Genomic DNA, 18,841 nt, shown 5'->3' with positions numbered 1-18,841 from the left:
GTATTGAAGACCAGAAGTTTTAAATTTTGGTGAGGTTTAATACCAGTTTTCTCTTCTATGGATCATGTTTTTGATGTCATACCTAAGAAATATTGGCCCTAACCAAAGGTCAGAAAGATTTTCTTCTAGACATTTTATAGTTTTAGGTTTACGCTATGTCTGTGATCCATTTTGAGTTGATTTTTATGTATGGACTGAAATTCATTTTTCTGCATAGGATATCCAATTGTTCCAGTACCATTTGTTGAAAAGACTTACCTTTTCTCCACTTAATGGCCTTGGCACCTTTGTCAAAAATGAATTGACCATATATGCTTGGGTCTATTTCTGGATTCTCTATCCTATTCCATTGATCTTTAGGCCTTTTCTGTTGGCGTCTTGACACCAATGCTGCACTATCTTGATTAGTGTGTAGTTTTATAATTAACTGAAATCAGGTAATGCAAGTCTTCCAGCTTTGTTCTGCTTTATTGAAGTTGTTTTGACCACTCTAGATCCTTTACATTTTCATAAGAATTTTGCAGTCAACTTGTCACTTTCTACAAAAGCACCACTAGGATTGTGATAGAGATTGTATAGAATCTTTAGATCAGTTTGGGGGAGAATTGACATCTTAATAATATTGATTCCTCTGTACCTGAATATGATGTATCTCCATTTAGTTAAGTCACCTTTAATTTTCCTCAGCAGTATTTCATAGTTTCTAATGTACAGGTCCTGTGCATGCTTTGTCAGATTTATCCCTAATTTTTTCTTAGTTTTCTATTCTGTTGTGGTTTTTTTTAATATTTCAATTTCCAGTTTCTTTGCTAATGTATAGAAATAGAGTGCATTTTTAAATACTGATTCTATAGCTACCAAGCCTAATAAATTTTTGTTAGTTCTAGTAACTATTTTGTAAATTCCGTAGGATTTCTACGTAGATGATCATTTCATCTACTAATAAAGACAGTTATACTTCTTCCTTTCCAATTTGGATGTCATTTATTTCTTTTCTTTGCTCCATTGCACTAGCAAAAACCTCCAGTATAATGCTGAGTGGAAGTGGTAAGGGCAGATATCCTTGCCTTGTTCCTTATCTTATAGAGTATTCATTTTTTCACCATTAATTATGATATTAGGAGTAGGTTTTTATCAGAAATGAATGTTGGATTTTGTCAAGTGTTCTTGTAACTATTGGTGTGATCATATGGTTTTTCTTTTTTAGTCTATTAATAGGGTTAGTTGCATTGGCTTATTTTCAGATGTTAATCATTCCTGGGTTTTAATGTAACAGTACAAAAAGTTCATTGCTATGATTTTAGATTCCACTTGGCAACTAACCCTTAAAAAAAGACTACTTGTTGAGTTTTGATATGGTATCAAAGAAGAATATCCACAATTATCCGAAAGGTTAGTAAAATGCCTCTTTCTTTTCCAGCTCCTTTTCTGTTTGGGGCTAGATTTTCTTCGTATACTTCCCCAAAATAATATATAATAACTGATTGAATGCAGAAGCAGATATGAGAATCCAGCTGTCTTCTATTAAGTCAGATGCTAAAGATTTTTCAAAATGTAATTGTCACTCTGCTCACTAATTTTTTTTTAATCATCATTTTATTGAGATATATTCACATACCACTCAGTCATACAAAACAAATCGTACTTTCGATTGTTTACAGTACCATTACATAGTTGTACATTCATCACCTAAATCAATCCCTGACACCTTCATTAGCACACACACAAAAATAACAAGAATAATAATTAGAGTGAAAAAGAGCAATTGAAGTAAAAAAGATCACTGGGTACCTTTGTCTGTTTCCTTCCTTCCCCTATTTTTCTACTCATCCATCCATAAACTAGACAAAGTGGAGTGTGGTCCTTATGGCTTTCCCAATCCCATTGTCACCCCTCATAAGCTACATTTTTATACAACTGTCTTTGAGATTCATGGGTTCTGGGTTGTAGTTTGATAGTTTCAGGTATCCACCACCAGCTACCTCAATTCTTTAGAACCTAAAAAGGGTTGTCTAAAGTGTGCGTAAGAGTGCCCACCAGAGTGACCTCTCGGCTCGTTTTGGAATCTCTCTGCCACTGAAGCTTATTTCATTTCCTTTCACATCCCCCTTTTGGTCAAGAAGATGTTCTCCGTCCCACGATGCCGGGTCTACATTCCTCCCCGGGAGTCATATTCTACGTTGCCAAGGAGATTCACTCCCCTGGGTGTCTGATCCCACGTAGCGGGGAGGGCAGTGATTTCACCTTTCAAGTTGGCTTAGCCAGAGAGAGAGGGCCACATCTGAGCAACAAAGAGGCATTCAGGAGGAGACTCTTAGGCACAAATATAGGGAGGCCTAGCCTCTCCTTTGCAGCAACCGTCTTCCCAAGGGTAAAACTTACCCTTGCAGTAATGGTTAGGCCAGTGCTTGCTTGACCAGACACTTGGACACCATCACCTGGCCAAGTTGACACATGAAACTAACCACCACAGTATCCCTCATCTCTTTTGTCACATTTTCTTTCAGCTCATTGATTTGATTTAGAAGATTTGTTTGAACATCTTTAATTAGTTGTTTCAACTCCTGAATCTCAGTTAAGGTGCTCGTTTGTTCCTTTGGGCCATATCTTCGTGTTTCCTGGTGTGGCTCCTGATTTGTTTTGCTAAGCATCTGGTTTTCTTGATTAGTTTATTCTGGAGGTTGTTTTTTCTCTTTTGCCTATGGTTTTCTTGTTGGTTGTCTTTGATCTCTGTCTTTTCTTAATTTCTCTCACTGGCCAGTTGTCAGATTGGCTCTGCCTCCCCAGCCTTCCTCCCAAAATCAGGTACCCACTGTGGCCTGCCACAGGGATGGGAGGAAGGCACTGGGTACCCCAGCAATTTCACTGTGTATGGTAATACAGATCTGCTGACTTTCCACAGCCAGCAAGACCTGGGTTTGTTTTAGAGCCCTGCTTTAACAGTTGGGTGTTCCCGTATTTCTTAGCCCATACAGGGTGTGTGGATCAGCTCCTGTGGTCCTACAAAACGGTCTGAAGCATCTTTTTAAAAGTTTTTCAATTCCCTTGTACCTTCTCGACTGTCCAGCAGATGGTGCTGTTTGGTAACTTAATTGACTTCAAAAGCTGCTTTGCCTCTAAGCACAGACTGCATCTACACAGGTGAGCTGAAACTGTGGGATTCCTATGCCCTCACTTTGCTGGACAGAATCTGGCTTGAGGTGGGGCTCCACCTGTGGCAAAGTACTCCCTCAGCTGACCCAGTACTCCAGCTGTCCCCCAGGCAAGGAAATGACCACCAGCTGCTGCTTCCTTCAAGGGTGGGGAAAGGGCTTTCAGACTCAGGACTGGAAACACAGTCTCTGTCCACATTTTCTCACTGAACTGGGCCTCGAGATGTCCTCCTATCTCCCAGGTCTTCAGATGGTAGGGTTATGTCTCACTGCTGTGAGAAATTTTATAGTCTGTGTTCATGGTGGGAGGGGTCCCATCTGCTAATTCTGTGCCTTTCCCCACACTAAGACTGAGTGAGGAGGAGCGGAGAGGACCGGCTGGTCCAGGATGAAAGATTTCTACCTGATATTTTTTTCTCTTTCTTTAGTTTGGCATTTGCAGGGTCCTTCTCTTAGTCTAAATCCTCCGCCAGAGTTTCAAACGATTCAAAATTGTCCTTTTTTTTTTGTTGAATCTCTGGAGAGAAGTTTTCAGTAGCTATTTACGTCGCCATGTTGTTGACATCACTCAACAGTTTATATTTGGCTGTTCCATAATTAAGAACTAAAGTTTGGAAAACTTGAATTTCTTCCTGAATTCTTTACTGATTTGCTTTATAGCCTTGGGCAAGCCATTTAATTGGTCAGTGTTGTTTTTTTGTTTATAAAGTGACATTGAGGATAAAATAATCTCATACTTTTAATCCTCTCTTTAAAAAACTTTGTAACTATGAAATGGTACATACCAGTATTGATGGTGGTTATTAGGAATTACTGTGTAGTGGAATGCCTTTAAGTTTAGTTTTGATGAATTGAAATAGAATCCTACTATACTTTTTAATTTTTAAAAAGATTATTTAGTTCATAAATATTGGCATACCTTGTTTGTGATAGCCATTATGTTAAGCATTAGTGATTTCAAGATGAACAAAATAGAATCTTTTGCCCTTAATGTAGTTTATAGTTTTGAAGGAGAGATAAACACGAAGACCAAAAAATTATAATACGTCATATAAGTCCTGTTATAGAGATATGTGTTAGGTGCTATAAGAACATAGGAAACTATAAAAGTATTACAAAACTGAAGAAAATAGTGATTCGTATTAGTTCTATATATTTGGCTAAATGGAATGCTGCTTTAAGAGAGATTGTTTAGTTTCCTAGGCCACTCAAGCAAATACCATGAAATGGTTTGGCATAAACAATGGGAACTTATTTGCTCATGGTTTTGAGGCCAGGGAAATGTCCAAATCAAGACGATGTTTTCTCCCCAAAGACTGTGGCCTTCTGGGCTATCTGCAGGTGATCTTTGTTCCTCTGTCACATGGCAAGGCACATGGTGGCATATCCTGGTCTCTTCCTTCTCTTCCAGGTTCTGTTTCAGCTTCTTGTTTCCTGTGGCCTTTTCTCTCTCGTGTCTGAATTCATTCTGTTTAAAAAGGACTCCAGTAATAGGATTAAGACCCGTCCTTATTAGGCTGGGCCCCACACACCTTAACTGAAGTAACCTCGTCAGAAGGTCCTACTTACAATAGGTTCACACCCACAGGAATGAATTAAATTTAAGAACATGTTTTTCCGGGGTACATATAGCTTCAAACCTCCACGGAAGTGACAGTGAACCTCCTTTACAAAATAATAATTATAAAGTAAAAACTTCTTTGTAGTCAATCAGCCTGGACTATGAAAAATTAAGCTTTTCAACATCATTATGAGTTCTGGTGTGTAAATTCAAAGCAGTTTACATATTTTCCATGATCACCTAACAGTATAATAAAGAGGGTAGTGTTCTCAGAACCAGATATTAAAATCTAGGAATCTCTTGCCCTAAAAAATAAGTATTTTTCAGGGTCAGTTTAAACATAAAATATTAATGTGTTTGACATTAAATACAAAAATAATTTTTGGTTCCTACCTCTCAGTAAATCAACCTTTAAATAATTTTTAAGTATTTTTTTTTTTATTAAAGTAGGTTAAGATGACAGTGAAGAGTTTTACATAAAAGTTGTCATTCAGAGCCTGAAGTATTCAAAATTTCTCTATAAAAGAAACTTTTCAGAGTGAATCTGCTTTGGGTAACAATAAGTAAATAAAGTCACCGACTCTCAGCCTTATTTGTTGAATGTAATTGTGTACAACATAAACAAGTATTAAATAAAGCATAGTGTTTTACTAGGGAATAAGTACATTAAAGCCTTGTAAATTATACTAGTAGTATAAGTGGGAATTTCCATACAAAGTAAGTATGTCTTGGATATCATTAATTATAGCAAACAGTGTTGTACTTATTATATGCCAGGCGCTTAGTAACATATTTTAATTCATTTAATCCTCCAAATAATTATATGAGGTGGGTACCATTACTGTCTGCATTTCCAGAGAAGTTAAGGCTTTGTCTGCTCCTCTGTTCCCACTGTCTTGATCCTGACCCTCAGTATCTGTCACAGGTTATTGAAACAGCTTCCTGGTTGGTCGACCTGCTTTTTGTGTCTTTCTACTTCCAGTCTTTCCTGTGGTCAGCAGAGTTTCTGAACTAAAATTCTTATGTTGATTATGTCATACGATGATTTAAAAATTTTAATAACACCCATTCCCACAAGATCAAATCCAAGCTCTATCATGGCTCACTAGCCCCTTCTTTCCCAAGATGGTTCTGACTTATTTTTTCTGTCTTCAACTCTGTACACTTCTGTATGTACACCACAGTTCTGTAGTTCCACGAGGCTCCCTAAATATACTTGTTCCTTTATGTCTCCATTTACACTTTACACATGCTGTTCCCTTCTTTATCCAATATGCTTCCCATGCCACTTCTCCTGGTAAAGATTTTTTATCCCTTTGCATGTGCTTCCTTTACACTTTTTTCATCCTACAAGCCCCAGCTCACTCTGGAGTTTCTGTAATTCCTTCCCTGACTTACTCAAGTGGAATCATCTCTTCTCCCTGCTCCCAAAGCAGTTTGTACCTACCTCTACTCCAAAATTTATCACATTGAATTATACTTGTGTTGTTCTCCTTCACTAGACTTTGGGTTTCCCATATGACACAGTTTGGCAGGTGGGTGCTCAGTAAGTATGTTTGAACCAGTGAATAAATATTAAATCCTTAAAACTTTCTCCATAGGTGCTGCAGATGATTACAATAAGATTGGTTCTTCATTATACGCTTTAGGAACTCAGGATTCTACAGATATATGCAAGTAAGGATTTTGATTGAAAGCATTAAATATAAATAAAGCGGAGATAAATTTCTGTTGGCAGTCTGGGTGCACATGATACTCCTGACTCAGGCAGGCATTTTGGAATCTTTTTGTCAAAGCACATTGATAATAAGGAGCTTTTACATAAACTTGAGTGTCATTTTTCCCCTTGTCTCCTATTTTTTTTTAATCTGAGGAATAAAAATGGACTTCAGTACATAATTTTAACATTTACAATGTTTTATTCGATTAAAATGGGTTGATTCATGTATGCAAGAGAGGGAAAGAGAGTTTGTGTCAAAGGTTTTGAAAAACCGTCATAAATAAATGCTAATTTGGAATTATTAGAATGTATATATTCTCTTAGTGTATACATAAATAGTCTCTCTATATACATATAGAGAATGTGTTTGTGTATATTTAAAGCATTTCATTGGAGGTCAAATTGACTTAAAAAAAGTAAAATTTGATGCTACCAGTTTGTACTTTTTGAACATGCTGGCAATTTTAGATTTTATAGTTTAGTAAATCTTAGGACAATCCTGGGAACTGTGTGGGGAAGGTATTGGACATGTTAGTGTAGAAAAGTCGGTTCAAGTTTACTTACACAGCTGTGTTTTATTTATTTATGCTATTTTTTTAATTTTAATTTTAAAATGAAAAACTGAATTGTAGTTAAGTTTATTTTAGTTGCTTCCTGTAATATTGTTTAAACCTAACTGTTCAAAGTATTTTTTAAAAACTTTTAATGGGAAAATATTTTCAGAGTATATGCCTTTTTCCAAACCATACCCTGGAACTTTTCTCTAGTATATTCAGACTCAGTAGAAATTTAAGATCTAAGCTTTTAAGCAAAGCATAGTATCATAGCTTACACTAATTGACATGCTGCCTTCCAAAGAGTTCATTCTTGTCTTTGATGAGAAGAAAAAATTCAACTTTGCCATCTGTTATCTAACATAAACCTGTGACAGAGCAAGTTCTTTTCAGTGAAGCAGAGTTCATAAAATTGTGGGTTTTGCTTTCAGTAATGTTTGTGCTCTAATCCAATCGTAATGTCTCTGTAATTACATATTTTTCAGAATACCTTTTAATAGTTTTGCATGGGAATATTTTTAGTTGGTATTAACATTTGAAGTATAGACTAGTTAAAAATGAAAGTTCTGAGGTAGAAATTATTCTGTAGTTCATTTCTGTTTTCTAAAACAAAACCAGCTGTCTTTGGAAATGTTTAAAATATAACTGTAGATACTTCAAAAACTTCTTCAACTTCAGTGTTTTTCTTTTAAATCAACCTTTTACCTTTTGGTATGTAATTGCTCTCTACTTTGTAATTTTGAAGGTATAAGATTTATTTAGTAATATGTGGCATATTACTAAAGAAAATCAAGATAAATTTTTAGTTAAACATATGGCCATCTTGAAATGAAATGAGCAGATTTTCTGTAACAGATTTTAATTTTAATTTGGTATATGGGTAGAAGTACAGAGAGATTTTTGTTGAACTAAAAGAAGTCTGCAACTAACAAAACCATTAAATATTACTGAAATGAGACAAAAATGTTCATTGTTAATGTGGGTTGGGGGCATATTCTCTGAACATTTGGATAAAAATATTTTTCCCTTCCAGGTTTTTTCTCAAAGTTTCAGAACTGTTTGATAAAACCAGAGTAAGTACCATTAATCAACTTTGGGAATCTAAATCTGTGCATGCAGCAGTATTTAACTTGATTGTGTTTGACTTTCTTGAGGCAGGTGGGTTATACTTCAGATGGATGAAGAGACAGATTTAGATTCCATTGAGACTTTTTCAGGAAATTTAGTTTTGTTGTAGCTTTTTGGTGTTTTTGTCAAAGTACATATTCTTGATCAGAACACCTGATCATTATAGAGACTGGGTTTACTTTTAGGAAGAATGGTTCTTTCTGAGGCTTTGTAGACTAGGAGATCTGGGTAGCACATTTCCATGGCTACCACATTTTCATTTTGTTTAATGTTTGCATGTTATTCTGGTTATTATTGCTGCATAACAAACCATGCCAAAATCAGTAGCATGAAATAACCATTGTAACTACTGATAATGAATTCTTCGGGTCAGGAATTCAGAAAGGGCATAGCAAAATGGCTTACCTTTGTTCTACGATGTCTGAAGCCTCGGTTGGGCAGAAATGAAGGCTGGGAGCTGGAGTGAACTGAAGGCTTATTCATTCACTCATAAGTTTGGGGGTTTGATGCTGTCAGCTGGGATTTCTGCTAGGGCTCTTGGCCAGAGCACCTACATGTTTCTCATCATGGGGCTGCTTAGACTTCCTCAAAACATGGTGGCTAGGTTCCAAGTGTGAGCATCCCACGAGACAGGAAGTGGGACTCTGCTAGTTTCTTATGGTCTGGTTCTGGAAACTGGCATAGCATCAGTTCTGCCATGTATAGGTCAAACAGATTCAAGGGGAGGGGACACGGATCCTACTTCTCAGTGGAAGGAGAGTATCCATATTTTGAAACAGCAACTGTTGATTCATTTATCTAAATCAATTTTGAGCAATATGCTTTGTGTTTCTACTATTATCTATAAGGTTAAAAAGTTCCATAAGTTCATTTCTCTATAAAGTAATATGTTTTAAGGTGCTTCAAGTTTTTCCTATTTGTTGAAGTATAATATGATATAAGAAAGAGCATATATCAGAAGTGTACAGTTCAGTGATTTTTTACAAACTAAACATACCCATATAATCAACACCCAGAACAAGAAATAGAACATTACCAGCAACCCAGATTCTTCCCTTGCCCTTTCAGCTGCCTTCTAAATTACCCCCTTCTGCAAGAGTAACCACTATCCTAGTTTCTAACAGGAGACATTAGTTTTCCTTGTTTTCATACTGCATATGAACTCATTATGCAGTACTTAACTCTTATGTCTGGCTCCATTTACTCAACATTATGTTCATAAGATTTGTTCATTTGTTGCTTATAGGTATAGTTCCTTCATTCTTACTGTTATCCGTTATTATAAGAATATACCTAAATTTATTTATCTATTCTACTGTTGGTAGGCATTTGGATAATTTATAATTTGGGGCTCTTTACAAATAATGCTGCTAGGAACATTTTAACTTTTTATTTTGACAGTAATTTCAGACTTACAGAAAAGTGGCAAGAATAGTAGAATCTTTATGCATGCTTCACTCAGATTTCCTGAATGTTAATATTTTCCCACATTGCTTAAAATTATTTTATTTAAACACTTGGAAAAGGTTCATATTCATGCTGTTTTGTGCTCTTTGTGTGCATCTCTCTGTTTTTTAAAGATAAGAATTATTTTTAGTATAACCAATACTTTCATCACATCTAGTAAAACTGGCAGTGATTCCCCTTAATGTCATCAAATATCCAGCATACAGTTTTCTCCAATTGTCTCATAAATGGCTTTTTATAGTGGGGTTTGTTTGAGTCAGGATTCATACAAGGTCGACATACAGCATTTGGTTAATATGGTACATCTTTCTTTATTATCTTTCTCTTCAGATTGAAGACTTCTCATCTATTTAGTCTGACATGGCTACTTCTCATTCCATCCCGCCTCAAATCTACCATGTGTTTATTCCCCTTTAATAGCTTCAAGCACATTTTTTTAATGTTTGACAAAGTTTTCTAATTGTCCTCAGCAAGATTGGTTTGAATTACCTCGTCAGTCATTTCCAGAATTTATTACCTTAAAATACATGTAATTCTATATGTACTATCAATTGCCATCAAAAGGAAGAAAGAGAAAATATAAATGAAGATGCAAGATGATACTAAAACTCATAGCCAGGAACTTGGATCAGATATAGTCCTTGCCTAAATTTACTAATCCCATTTGATCTCATCTTTTTCCCTTTTTTTTTTTTAAACCAGAGTTGCAAAGAAAAGTAAAGGGCTAGTAAGAAGGAGAAGGGGGGACATCTAGGAATGGGTATTATAGTTATAATATAGTTATTTATAACTTATTTTTTTACTGTAATTATTTAAAAGGAAGGCACTGTGAAAAGAATATAATGCCGACTGCCCGGTTTTGTTTTGTTTTTTTTTTTCCCAGAAAATAGAAGCTCGAGTGTCTGCTGATGAAGACCTCAAACTTTCTGACCTTTTAAAATATTACTTAAGAGAATCTCAAGCTGCTAAGGTAACTTTATTGTTCATTGTGTTTTGTTTTTTTTTTTAAATGGGATCTTTTACAAAAAGTCTGTCTTTAGAGGTTATTAGACTTAGGATTGTTGACAGTGATTTATATCTTGATTTTAAATTACATTTTCAAGTATGACTCTTTTCCTTCTTTTAGAAATTGTAGGTCAGGGAACCCCACATAAAGGTTTCTTCTATAAACTTCAGTTACAATAAAGCTTTGAAATTTTTGTATGTTGTTTAATTAATGTAGTATATTTCTTCAGGTAAAAATGCCTGCAGAAATAAAAGTAAAACCCCCAAATAACAGTTGTATAACTAAGGGATGCCTAATTTGGTGTTCATAAATCCTTTATTGTGGGAGAGCCATGAAACAGGCTATATTTTCTTTTAAGGCAACTCAAATTTCCTTTTAGAAAACTCTTATCTGCAAGACTAAAATGGTTATTAATACCCCAAAAATGTTAGCAAAAACATCTTAAAAGTCCAGAAAACTCAGGTACTCCAAAATCAGTATTTATTTATGAATTGAGATATTGTACAGAAAATTCCTATCTGGTCAGTGGTATCTTGAACAGTGTTCTTTTGTTCCTCATCAAATTATCAATAACCCTTATAACCAAAGTACTTAGGTACTTGCATATATAATGTCCTTATCAAATTATTTTAAATCAGATTGTGTCTTATAAGCTATTTACATTGGATGGGCAGGGATAAAAATGAATTGTTCATTTTGAAGACATTAAATTCATTATTTCATTATAAAATTATGTTGCTAATATAGAACTTAAAACGTGTAAATCCAAACTTTTAGTAACCATAGAAAAGAACTGAAATTTAGTTGCTAGATTAAAACTATGAATATTACTACAGACTTTAATTAGAATGGCTAATTGAAAACGTTCAGGGGAGGATGCATAGCAACTGGAATTCTCACACACTGTTAGTGGGAATGTGGTACAACACCTTGGAAAACAGTTTAGCAATTTATTAAAAAGTTAAACATATATAGCTACCTTATGTTTCACCCATTCGACTTCTAAGTATTTACCTAGGAGAAATGAAAGCATATGTCCACACAAATGTTCACAGCAGCATTATTCACAATAGCCAGAAACTGGAAGCAACCCAAATGTCCATCAACAGATGAATGGGTAAATAAATTGTTTTATATACTCAGCAATAAAAGGAAATGAACTGTGAATATGTACAAAACAAGGATGAATCTCAAAATAGTTTCGCTCAGTGAAACAAGTTAGACAACAAAGAGCGCATAAAATTCTGGAAAATGAAAACTAATCTTTAGTGGCATAAAGCAGACCACTTGTCTAGTGTAGGGGTGGGAGAGAGGGATTACAAGGGGACAAGAGGAAAGTTCTGGGGGCGATGGCTTTGTTCTTCATCACTACTGTGGTAATGATTTCACAAGTGTATACATATGTAAAATTTGTGAAATGGTCACTTTAAATATGTGCAGTTTATTATATATTAGTTGTAACTCAGAAAAGCTAGTAAATGGAAATTAGTTGTTAGGAAAAGCTTCAGTTGATACAGAGGAGATAGATGTAAGAATATTTGCTTTTCTGAAAATTTGGTTTGGTTCCGTAACTTTTTTTATAACCATCTTCAGTTTCAGTTTTGGACTCAGTTCATTCAGCAGTATTTTAGTATGTACTGTAGTCAGGATACCACAGTCACAAAATAGACTTCCTTTTTGCACTGTATGCATGTTCACATCACTTCAAAATTGACTTTTCAGCTACCAAAATAAGAACATAAAAGATGAAGTGTAGACTGGTTGGAAAAGGGTTATAATGAAGAAAAGTGAAAGTATTATACCTTTTTTAAAATTTTCCCTATGTGTATATCTATCAGGAGGTTTTTTCCCAAAGCATTGGTCAAGATTTCTTAACACTTTTATCAAAACCCCAAGAATTCTGGCTCATTGAATCTCTTGTGGTCTCAAAAAAATCAGTTAGCAATGTTGATTTCCAAGTTTTTCCAAGGTGTATACTCAAATTGTGTTTTTGGTTTTAGCTTTGTTTTTTAAAATTAGTTTCTTTAACAGAAATATGAAATTTATAAAATCTTGTTAATCACCAAACAGATTATTTTATGGTTAAATAGGCAAAATTGTATAGTAGTCAGAACACTTAAGACGGTGGAGCCAGGCTATGCAGGTGTAAATCCTAGATGTATCATTGTGTAATCTGAACAAATTAATTTACTTCTAAGGGCCTACCTCAGACTTCTTGTAATATGTTAATATAATACAAAGTATTTAGGAACAAAGAGGATTCACATTTTCTGACTTCAAAAATTACTATAAAGTTTCAGTAATCAAGACAGTGTAATTGGTACTAATGAAAGAACAGACATCTAGATTAGTGGAATGGAATTGAGAGACCAGAAATAAACCCTCACATTTATAGTCAGTTGATTTTTGACTAGGTATGTGAGACAATTCAATGGAGAAAAAACAGTCTTTTGAACAAATGGTACTGGACAACTAGATAACCACTTGCAAAAGAATGAAGTCAGACCCCTTCCCCACACCATCTACGAAATTTGACTCAAAGTGGATCAGAGGCCTAAATGTAAGAGCTAAAATGATAAAACTTTTAGAAGAAAACACAGATAATAAATCTTTCTGATGTTGGATTAGGTAATCATTTCTTAGATGACTCCGAAAGCAGAAGCAACCAAAGAAAAAGTAATAAATTGGACTTAATGAAAATGAAAAACTTCTGTGTGTCAAAGGACACTCTCAAGAATGTGGAAAGACAACTCATAGAATGGGAGAAAACATTTGTAAATATTTGTAAGTACAAGGGACTTTTATCCAGAATATATAAGGAACTCCTACAACTCAGTAGGACAAATATCCCAGTTTAAACAATGGGCCAGGGATTTAAATAGACATTTCTCCAAAGAAGATACACAGACAGCCAATAAATGACAAGAAAAGATGCCCAACATCATTAACCATCAGGAAGATGCACATCAAAATCATGGTGAGATACCACTTCATGTTACATGGTGGCTTTAATTAAAAGGATTGTAACAAGCGTTGCTAAGGATGTGGAGGAATTAGAACCCTTATATTTGTTGGTGGGAACGTAAAATGGTGCAGCCACTTTGAGAAATGGTCTGGCAGGGCCTCAAAAGGTTAAACATAAAGTTACCCATATGACCCAGCAATTCTGCTCTTAGGTACATATCCAAGGAGAAATGAAAACAATATGTCCATACATGAACTTGTACACAAATGTTCATAGCAGCATTATTCATAATGGACAAAAAAATGGAAACAACCCAAATGTCCAACTGGTGAATGTGTAAATAAAACGTGATATATCTGTACACTGAAATATTAATCATCAATAAAAAAGAACAAAGTACTGATTCATGCTGCAACCTGGATGAATGCTGAAAACATCATTCTGAGTGAAAGAAGCCAGAAACAAAAGGCCACATAGTGTATAATTTGATGTTTATGAAATGTCTAGAGTAGGCAAATCTATAGAGACAAAGCAGATTTGTGATTGCTTAGGGTAGGGGGAAGTACAGAACTGTGAGGGGAAAACAGTGATTCCTAATTGGTTATGGAGTTTTCTTTTTGGGGTGATCAAAATGTTCTAAAATTTATTGTGATGGTTACACAACTCTTGAGTATACTAAAAACCAGTAAATTTACTATTTAAATGGATGAATTTTATGGTATGTGAGTTATATCTTGAAACTTAATAAAAAAACATTTAGAGAAGTGACTGGCACATAGCAATGATTGTGACAATGTTGATGATTGAAAGTACCACTGATAGAAGCACATAATACATATTACTGTGAAACACTCTGTTTTATAGGATCTCCTTTATAGAAGATCTAGGTCACTAGTGGATTATGAAAATGCTAATAAAGCACTTGATAAAGCAAGAGCAAAAAATAAAGATGTTCTGCAGGCTGAAACTTCCCAACAATTATGTTGTCAGAAATTTGAAAAAATATCTGAATCTGCAAAACAAGGTACTGTTACATTAACCTTTATTCAGAAGGTAAGCTTTTGACTATGTAAATAAAATAGTCAGTCTTAATTTCTTTTGTTTACAGAACTTATAGATTTCAAGACAAGAAGAGTTGCTGCATTCAGAAAAAATTTAGTGGAACTGGCAGAGTTAGAACTGAAGCATGCCAAGGTAATGTCATAATTTAAGTGACTTCTGATTTAGAAATGAGTCAGTTATGAAATGGATAATCCTTTAATAAAAAATCAGTTGCCTTCTAGAGGGATACTGTAAGAACTATTCCTGAATTGGAATTACATTTTCCAAAACTATTTTACTGCTTCAAGATAGTTGATTCTCCTTCCAATTTTTTATAGCATTTGTTTACGTCAGATTAAGCCTTTTTAAAAATATCTAATACAAAAATAAAGCTTAGCCTAAACCTTACAGTAATTTAAAAAACAATATTAGAATTTAGTGGGATTTTAAAAATCACCTAATTCAAGCAAGAATAACATCTGTAATGTCTCTAGTGGTCAGCTCTACAAGAACCTAGTACTTAACAGGGAAACCAGTATCATTTTTGACTAATTAAAAAAAAAAAAAGTCTTCCCTAATAAAAACATCATTTGGAAATGTATCTAATGTTTGCCATCTGCAATCAAAGGGACTGAAAATGTAAACTATTATTATTCAAAATTCCCCAAACTAAATAAGTATTTTAAAAATTTAAATAAACTTTCAAATGATATATTTGGGTAAATTTATAGCATTTTCACTTCTAAAGTTATTAAAGTTTAAAACTGCAGTAAGATTTTTGGAACACCCTATAATGAGCAAAAATCTACTTTTGTGTAACTTGGACCAAAGTTTTGTCATCTAAAATAATACTAGTTTAATACTTCTTTTATAGTTTAGTCCTTTGGATATTGGAATATGTTATATTCCTTGTATATCTTCTCTCCTCCAGGCTAACATCCTTAAGGCTAAATATTTTTCATCCCTTCCATCTATCTACCTCAGCAAGCTTTTTGTAATATGGTTACCCTACTTTCATTGGTCTTTTAAAATGTTACACCTGAAACAGAAACGAGTCTTCCTATACATGGAGTGATTATTGTATGCATTTTTTCTTACTACATTTTTGTATGTATAAAATAGTTTTTTTAAATTGTGGCAACATATATGTAATGTAAATTTTCCCGTTTTAACCATTAAGTGTACAACTGAGTAGTAGTAATTATGTTCACAATATTACACATTACCACCAGTCATTACCAAAACTTTTTCATCTTCCCAAACAAAAATGCTTTATCCGTAAACAGTAACTCTCCATTCTCCCTACCCCCCAGTAACCTCTAATCTACTTTTTGTCTCTATGAATTTGTTTATTCTAGAATAAAGAAATAAGTGGAATGATACAATATTTATGTTTTCTTATAAGACTTACTCACTTAGCATGTTTTCAAGGTTCATGCATATTGTAGCATGTGTCAGAACTCCTTTTTATGGCTGAATAATATTCCATTGTGTGTAAATACCACATTTTATCTGTTCATCTGTTGTTGAGCATTTGGCTTGGTTCCGTCTTTTGGCAATTGCGAATAATGCTGCTATGAGCATTGATGTAGATAGGATAGTGAGATTTTTAGCTTCTGATCACACTTTTTTTTCCCTTAGAAGACAAATACTGAACCTCCAACCTGTGGTTCTGCAATTATTCTTTAAAATATAATTGTAGACTTCGTATTTATGTCTGTTAAATCTTAGCTTGCTAATTTTAATCCAGCACATCAAGATCTTTAAAACTTGGATTTGGTCATACAGTATTTGATTATCATACTAGTTATTCCTCCTGGGTGATGGACATTTTTTTTAAAATGCAATTTTATTGACACATATTCACACACCATATAATCCATCCAAAGTATACAGTCAATGGCTTACAATATCATACAGTTGTGCATTCATCACCACAGTCAATTTCAGAACATTTTCATTACTCCAAAATAAAAAAATAAAAAAGAACACCCAAAACATCCCATACTCCTTATCCTCCTCTTTTATTTATGTATTTTTCATCTTTTATACTCATCTGCCCATACACTGGACAAAAGGAATGTCAGTCACAAGCTTTTCACAGTCACACAATAAAAGCTATATAGTTATACAGTCATCCTTAAGAATCAAGTCTACTGGATTACAGTTCAACAGATTCCAGTTATTTCCTTCTAGCTGTTCTAATATACTAGAAACCAAAAAGGAATGTCTGTATAATGCATGAGAATAGCCTCCAGAATGATCTCTCAACTCTACTTGATATCTCTTAGCCACTGAAACTCTTTTTGTTTCTTTCTTTTTCCCCTTTTGGTCAAGAAGGCATTCTCAATCCCTTGATGCCAGGCGCATCCCTGCGAATCATGTCCCACATGGGGGCGGTGGGGGGAGTAGTGAGTTTATTTGCAGAGTTGGCTGAGAGAGAGAGAGAGGCCACGTTTGAGCAACAGAAAATGTTCTCTGGGGATGACTCTTAGGCATAATTATAAGTAGGCTTAGCTTCTCCTTTGCAGTAATAAGTTTCATAAGGGCAAGCCCCAAGATCAAGGGCTTGACTTGCTAAATTGGGAGCCCCTAATGCTTGCGAGTATATCAGGAATTCCCCAGGTGGGGAAGTTTAATATTTGTACATTTTTTCCCCAGTCTCTCAAGGTGACTTGCAAATACTTTTTTATTTTCTGCCCAAATTACTTTGGGATGTATCAAGGTATTACATTAACCTGTGCAGAATAACAAGATCTCATTCCCTATTCTAGGTTCCGTGTAATTATATTGTTTAAATAAACTGACCATACAGATTAAATTAGACAGTGTGCTACAGAGAATATAAACTGTACCAAATAAACATCTCTTAAATAACAGTTAAAACTCAGGAATAGATGTGACTGTTGTAAAAGCTTACAATCTAGGAATAAGCCTTACAGTAAGTCTTACTGAAAATTCTGTACTCCTGCATTGTCGGTTGCCCAATCTCTGCCCACATTCTATCCCCTGATAACCTATGCTCTTGAATTCAGTTCTCAGCATTTGCTGATCATATAGTTAGTTTATATTAGTGAGGCCTTACAATATTTGTCCCTTCGTTTCTGGCTTATCTCACTCAACATAATGTCCTCAAGGTTCATTCATCTAGTTGCATGCCTCACAACTTCATTCCTTCTTGCAGCTGCTCAGTATTCTGAGTATTCACCATAATTCACCCATCAATGTACATTAGGCTACCTCCATGGATGATGGATATTTTTAATTTGTCTGAACTTGCCTTCTTTGTCTTCATCTAAGTTTTGATTTAAAAAAAGATTGAACAGGACCAAAGGAACCAACATTTGTTTGTGTAGGTAAATGCATAAATTTTTAGGCTAGATTTTTAACCCATTCCTTTCCTTTCCTTCTATACTAATTAATATTCTTTGCTTATAGTTATTCAGATAGTTATGAATTCACTTAAATATACTGTCATCAATCAGTATTTTTCCATTTTGTCCATGAAGGATATTATGAAGTATCAAATTATTTATCAAAGTCAAGATATATGTTGTCTGATTTCTTGGTCTAATAATCCTGTCAAAAGGAAATAGTTTGATAAACTTGCCATGACTTATTCTTACTGAGTTTGCATTGGTTTCTAATGTTCCCTGTTTCCTTTCTTTCAAAGAGGTCAGACTAACAAAAATTTTGCCCTAGATCAGGGGTTGGCAGATTGTGACCTATTTTTGTGCAGCCCATGAGCCAGAATATTAATATTAATATTTCACGAGTATATGCAATTCAAATTCAAGTATCTGTAAAGTTTTATTGAAACAAAGTCATGTTCATTTGTTTTATGTATTGTCTGTGGCTGCTTTCACACTACTAGAGCAGAGTTGACTAGTTTCAACAGTGACTGTAAGTCTCGCAAAGTCTAAAATATTTATTGTTTAGGCCTTTACAGAAAAAATGTGCTGACCCCTGCTATAGATTAATGTTAGCCTCTCATTTCCAGATTCTACAGTGTTTTCAAATCCCCCTTTCTGAAATGAGTCTGTTTAGATTTCTGATAGCTCTTCTGTTCTAGTTTTTGACTGGATATGATTTTACCCTCTGGGGTCATGTAGCAATGTTTGGAGACATTTGTGTTTGTCACAGCTGGAGGTGGGTGGGTACTACTGGTGTCTAATAGATAAGGGTCATGGATGCTGCTAAACCCCCAAAATGCATAGGACAGCCCCTGACAACAAAGAATCATCCAG

At 34.6% G+C, this 18,841-nt stretch overlaps 1 protein-coding gene across 2 annotated transcripts in view; it reads left to right on the top strand.

Moving 5' to 3' along the window:
• Positions 1-18,841, top strand: part of SNX6 (sorting nexin 6) — a 92,291-nt gene that overhangs the window by 60,546 nt on the left and 12,904 nt on the right. Inside the window, exons 9-14 of one of the 2 annotated variants that reach the window (XM_037834803.1) lie at positions 6,315-6,390; positions 8,021-8,060; positions 10,466-10,552; positions 14,418-14,577; positions 14,662-14,747; positions 15,526-15,936. In XM_037834803.1, coding sequence (XP_037690731.1) covers positions 6,315-6,390; positions 8,021-8,060; positions 10,466-10,552; positions 14,418-14,577; positions 14,662-14,747; positions 15,526-15,669 — 593 coding nt within the window. In that variant the 3' untranslated portion in view covers positions 15,670-15,936. Of the gene's footprint in view, positions 1-6,314; positions 6,391-8,020; positions 8,061-10,465; positions 10,553-14,417; positions 14,578-14,661; positions 14,748-15,525; positions 15,937-18,841 lie in introns of those variants that run through there. The other variant, XM_037834804.1, reaches the window with a different exon arrangement.

The sequence above is a fragment of the Choloepus didactylus genome, chromosome 4 (assembly GCF_015220235.1).
Source record: "Choloepus didactylus isolate mChoDid1 chromosome 4, mChoDid1.pri, whole genome shotgun sequence".
Taxonomy (NCBI): Eukaryota; Metazoa; Chordata; class Mammalia; order Pilosa; family Megalonychidae; genus Choloepus; species Choloepus didactylus.
This window is presented reverse-complemented; position numbering and strand designations above follow the sequence as displayed.